This window comes from Pan troglodytes, chromosome 11 (genome assembly GCF_028858775.2).
Source record: "Pan troglodytes isolate AG18354 chromosome 11, NHGRI_mPanTro3-v2.0_pri, whole genome shotgun sequence".
Classification (NCBI taxonomy): Eukaryota; Metazoa; Chordata; class Mammalia; order Primates; family Hominidae; genus Pan; species Pan troglodytes.
In genome coordinates, this window is record NC_072409.2 from 82378090 (window position 1) to 82384352 (window position 6263).

The 6263-nt window shown below is 44.0% G+C and overlaps 1 gene segment (V, D, J or C); it reads right to left on the reverse strand.

Annotated features, from left to right (window-relative positions):
- Positions 1-5041: 5041 nt before the first annotated feature.
- LOC134807670 (T cell receptor beta variable 20-1-like) lies at positions 5042-5985 on the reverse strand. The segment is given in 2 exon segments: positions 5042-5477; positions 5807-5985. Coding segments are annotated over 2 exon segments (474 nt in total).
- Between the last annotated feature and the right edge of the window lie 278 nt (positions 5986-6263).

A 6263-nucleotide genomic window follows, 5' to 3' on the forward strand; every position in this document is an offset into this window, starting at 1 on the left:
CTGTCCCAAAGGCACTCGCAATCTCAAAGTAAATCTTGATCTTCTTCCCACTTGGTCCTCCTTATTTGTCTGTCTGTGGCAGTCTCTTAATCACCACCCCCCACCCCCTGCATATTGCTGCTCATGTCTAATCAATTGCCAAGTCCTTTGATTTTCTTCCTTTTAAATGTCTCATTTTCCCCATATTTCTAACACCATCATCATTATCCGAGCTAAACTACTGCTTGCCTGAGCTAACTTTTTTCTCTGCATCAACTCTGTCCACACTGCTGGAGGGTGGCAGCATAAGCCCCCAACCCTCCGCCCAAAATATGCCACTTTGGCATAAGGATTATTTTGAGCTAGAGTCATTAAAGACAATAGCAGGTATAAGAGGAGTACTCTGACCCTTCCCCTTTTCTTCTTGAAAAACGGAATAAGCCTCCCATATAAAAGATGTCTTATCTATACCAGAAAGAAAGAACATTCTTAACATGAAGGGTAGGAGGGGATGATGTTGAGGCCAAGGAATCTATACCAAAAAAGCTTGTTAAACTAACCCTCACCTTCCTAGTCACTTTGCCATTCAACCAGCAACCCTAGCCCAAGCCCCTTTACTTTTTCACCTTTCCACAATGTATGACTCTTTGCCCAACTCAGTATATAAGTATTGAACTCTAACTGCATATTCAGGTCTTCCTTTAATTATGGGGCCTTTCATGTGATGTAAAACTTATATTAAATATATGTGTATGCTTTCCTCCTATTAATCTGTTCCGTTCTCAGGCCCACCCGAAAAACCCTAAGAGGGAAGAGGTAACATTTTGTCGTCCCTGCACAGTCCATTATTTCTTCACTTTGTGACCAGGGTGATTAAATACACAGATACACAGCCACGAATCTGATTACTACAGAAGTCAAATGTTGAAAACCTCAGTGTCTCCTGTTAAGCTTTATGTTGAATTCTGTATCATTTACCTTGACCAGTAAGGTTCTGAGTGGTCTGATGCCTTCCGCCTTCTTCAAGTTTGCCCTGTACTCACCGACCTCCGCCCCCTGCTCCTGCCATGCTGCTGACTTCTTTTCTGTCATTAAACACATCAATTTCTTTCCTGATTAAAACATTTTGCATTGGTTCTTTAATCTTTCTTAAATGCCCTTGAATTCATTATCCCTCGTCCCACTTAATTAACTCTAGCTCATCTCGATGTAAGGTATTTAGGAATAATATTTAAAATTTCTTTCCATACCTTTTATTAAAAGGAGGATAACCATTAAATATACAATATCAGGGGCTTCAGACTCTCCAGGGAGTATTTCATCAATAATTACTTTCCAGAAATGCAACATAGTTCATTTTTTTAGGATAAAAGAGTCTTAACTGGTTTCCAAAAATGGCACCAGATAGGAGATTACAGATACAAGACACTCACATATTTATGGGTAGTTGAAATTGACTACTGATCAGTTAATAGGAGTCACACTGCTTTCCACATTCCAGAATGGAAAAACAGCAGCAGGGGTATGAAGTTGTGAAGTAGCTAATCAAATATTCACCTTTGGACACCTGAGATGGTACATGTACTGTAGCAAATGGGTTGAGACTCCTGGAACCAGCTCCAGAGATTATTTTTGACATTAAGAATGGAGATATCCAAGGATATAGAAGAATTAGAAAACCCTAGCTCCCTCAAAACCTCTGAAATTGGCCGGGTGCGGTGGCTCACGCCTGTAATCCCAGCACTTTGGGAGGCTGAGGCGGGCAGATCACAAGGTCAGGAGATCGAGACCATCCTGGCTAACACGGTGAAACCCCGTCTCTACTAAAAATACAGAAAATTAGCCGGGTGTGGTGGCGGGCGCCTGTAGTCCCAGCTACTCGGGATGCTGAGGCAGGAGAATGGTGTGAACCTGGGAGGCGGAGCTTGCAGTGAGCTGAGATCATGCCACTGCACTCCAGCCTGGGCGACACAGCGAGACTCTGTCTCAAAAAAAACCTCTGAAATTCTCCCCATGGCTTCTCCATTACTGGGAAGCACAGTGCCTTTGTGTGTGTGTGTGTGTGTGTGTGTGTGTGTGTGTGTGTGTGTGTGTTGGGGAGGAGGATGTAAGAGTCTGTCTCTTACCTCACCCATCACTGCCTCTGAAAGGTGAACTTGATTTCAAATACAACAAAGCCCAAAGAGTAGAATATAAAATCAGAACAGAAAGTCCAATACTCCAAAAAGAATTGCTCATGAAAAGTTTATGGCATTCAAAATTTATAGGAAATGTGATAGGATTTCATTTTGTTGGTACTTGTCCAGGGAAGACAGAACACAAATTTGGACTGAATGCTGTTCAACGCTGTTGTCTTCTTTCCTAAGGTAACGTAGGTAGGCAGTGGGCTGTGTCCTGACAAGTCAGCTTGTTTGGGAAAGGCAGGTCTGAACCCAGCACTGTTCCATGCTAAATGTCACTGAAACACTACACTCCTCAGCTTAATGTAGAGGGAAATAGTGACTGCATGAAATAGGAATGTAACCACTGTCTCCCTATTTCATGCCAGAGCCTTAAAAGCTCTTGTCTTTTCCATGCCAATAGTGAAGCAGTGGAATATTTTTAAAAAATTTCACTAGCTCTGCTCTCCAGGCTGAAAACACTAACAGAGTAAAAGGCTACAACTAAAATGGGTCCTTGAGTTCAGTGACAATGGCACAGTCTGAGGTGACTGAACCCAGGTGGGGTATTTAACCACCAGCAGCACGTGGTCATAGTGGAGATGAAAAGCAGCAGCGTGTCCACTGCGGAATTTGCTCCCATCTTATTCCAGGCAGTTCCACCTTGGTCAGGGGCCAGGCGTCATCTCCATGCTTTCACATTCACGCTTAGTGTCTAAACTCCTGCTCTCTGTTGCAAAGGGGTTGACAAGGGTCCAGGTCTGTTGTGTGGTAGGTTGTCCGCTGTGATTAGTTTAGCAGCCGATGTCTGTATGAGGATGGTAGCAGGTGACCCACTGCTATTTCACTCCTGGTTTTGACTATAAAATGTTCTTAATCCTTTTCTTGTAAGAACTCTAATCTATTCATTTATTTGTTTTATTTTCTCTTTTTTGATTCTATATGCATACAATTTTATTTATCTTAACCTGTGGTTCATAACACACAGGCCTTGCTTGTCAATGAATATTTATTTATTTAAAAACATAATAGGAACTTGTAAAATATCTCCTCCTCAACATTATGCAAGATAGACCTTTAGAATATTTAAATGTATAGCTGTGTAGTTCTCTCTCATTCTATCTCCTGCCATGCCCCAGCCTTATAAAAATCCTGAACTTGGGTCATTATTATTCCCTGCCAGTAGTGTGTTGGTAAAGGGTTGACAACTAACTCTCTGGAGGAAAATAAAGCAAAGCGTAATTTGTTGTGTTTGCTGATTTCTGCAGTGTAAATAACCTCACTATGGCCAGTTTCAAGCTAACAAAATGATGTCACTAAAACTGGAGTTGGGAAAGATGTATACAGTCAGCTCCCATGAGCTGACAAGGTAGGCTGAAGCATACAACTGGTCTTTGCTTTCTTTTCAATATAATTTGATCTAATATATTTTAGTCCTGAAAATTACTTTCATGACTTGTTTTTAGCTTTATGAAAAGCACATTATGCTTTGCATCATCTCATTAGTTTTTACATTTGCTATTATATTGCTAAGATTCACCTATAACCTTGCTCTTCACTATAGTTCATTCATTTTGACTCATATGAATATGCCACAGTTTATTCATTCACTCTTTTCAGTGCATATGTGGGTTGGTGCCATGTTTTTCTACTGTTTGGTGCTGTTAAAAACACTTTTGTATTTATGTCTTCTGATATGCGTATGCAAGAGCTTCTCCTGATGTAAACCTAGGAGTGGAATTGCTGAGTCATGTATGCAAGAGCCTCTCCTGATGTAAATCTAGAAGTGGAATTGCTGAGTCATGGGATATAGGAATCTTCAACTATGAGATAATGCTGAACTGTTTCCCAATGGTTTATAGTACTTATGCTCCCATCAGTAATTTATAAGTAATCCTATGAATCCATACCCTCGCTAACATTTTATATTTCTAGACTTTTTATATTTTGCTAATCAAGTGCATATAAAGCTATGTATCATTGTATCCTGATCATCAATGAAGTAAAATATCTCTATATGTTTATTGGTCATACATGTTTCTTCTATTAAATGTATGATCATATGTTTTGCTCATTTTCTATTGGCTCATACAGATTTGTGGTCAATGTAAATGTTTGGTTTCTCCTAGGAAAGGATTTTCACTGTTCCACTTACTGTCTTCTAGCTACTGGCAGAACTTTCCAACTCTTTAGACAAGCCATGTTGTCTGAGGTCTTCCATCTAGGTACCTCTGCCCCCTCTTCCCCTTGACACCTTTCCCAGGAGCCAGGTCACCAGCACCTTCCCTAGGGATACGTTCTGTATGGTGTGTACCTAGGCATAGAGGGTGCTCCCCTCCCTTTGTACCGAGTCTTACCCTGTTCATTCATCAACTGAAACACCGTGGAGAACATGATGGCATTCAACATTTACAGGAAATGTGATAGGATTTTATTTTCGTGGTCCTGGTCCAAGGAGGACAGAACACAAATTTGGAGTGGATGCTATTCAATGCTGTTGCCATCCTCCCCTAAGGTAATGTGTTCATGCATAACTCTCTACTTGGCTGCCTCTTGGTTATGTTTGTCTTGAGAGCCCAGCATGATGACAAGAAAGAGAGCCAATTGCTGAAGTTTATTATAGGAAGTACACAGTGATTATACAACTGTCTTCATATGTACCTCTAGGATTATATGTAGATCTATTCAAGAACACATGACTAATGTGGCAGAGTCAGGGCAAAATTCCAGGTTTTATAATTTTCAGGGAACTTTCCATGTTCACTTACCACTTTAGGCCCAACTCTATTGCCATTTCGTGGGTCTCAAACACTACACCTCCTCCATACTGCACACTCACAGTGCTTCTTTTCTTTTTCTCCCCCCACCCACCCCCCGCCCCACCCCCTGCACACACACTCCCAGATGTCTCAGTCAGGAAAGCTGTGGTTTTCCATTCTCCATGCCTCCCTTCTCAGCACTCAGTGGGCCTGCTGGGGTGGAGGAGCAGCTGCAGGAGTTCTTGCCGCGGTCTCTGATCCCCTCCTGGCACTGTGTCTCTAGCACTGCAGATGTAGAAGCTGCTGTCTTCAGGATGGGCACTGGTCACTGTCAGAGCGGAGAAGGTCAGGTTTGGATGGTTGATGGGAAACTTGTCCTCCTTGACGCCTTGCTCGTATGTGACCTTGGAGCCCTCATTGGAAGTTGCCATCAGCATGAGGCTCTGTTTCCGGAGCTGACGATACCAAAACATAGTTGTGGCCTGAAAGTCCAGGGAACGGCACTCGATGTTCACAGAGGTTCCACTCTTACAGATAACCCTGCTCGGATGTTGAGAGACGACAGCACTAAGCCTGGAGCCTGCTGAAACAGAAGCCAGAGAGAGGAGAGCCCAGTGGGAGCCGAGTCAGACAGGATGCCAGGCCGAGCTCAGCCTCCCTCCCTCCCCATGCTCCCAGCTCCTGGAGAATCCTGTTTGTTTTGTGCAATCTTCCTGTCATCTCCCTAGGGCTATAATCCCCTATCTCCTCTGACCGGCGGCTCTCACCTTACCCTTTACACCTCTAGAGAGCAGGGCCGCTCCCTCTCCCTTCGATGAGCATAAACAATCCACATTGCCTGGCCACCGCTTGACCATGGCAACACACGCACATGCCCACCCAAGCTCCCAGGTAGAAGGAGGCTCATACCTGGCCCCAGAAGCAGCAGAAGCAGCAGCATCTTCCGTGATGGCCCCACACCACCTTCTCTGGGGAGAGTCGTGACCACTGTCTCCATTCACCAGCGAGGAGGGATGACTGATCACAGAATCCCAAGGATGCTCTAGTCTGCCCCCTGGTGGTAATCTTTGCGCATGACCCGTGTTACATCCATCTCTCTGCCTGTCAAAGAACCATACAGGTCGGCGAGGTGGCTCACGCCTGTAATTCCAGCACTTTGGGAGGCCGAGGCGGGTAGATCACAAGGTTAGGAATTCAAGACCAACCTGGCCAACATGGTGAAACCCCGTCTCTACTAAAAACACAAAAATTAGCCAGGCGTGGTGGCGGGCGCCTATAATCCCGGCTCCTCGGGAGGCTGAGGCAGAGAATTGCTTGAACCCGGGAGGCAGAGGTTGCAGTGAGCTGAGATCGTGCCACTGCACTC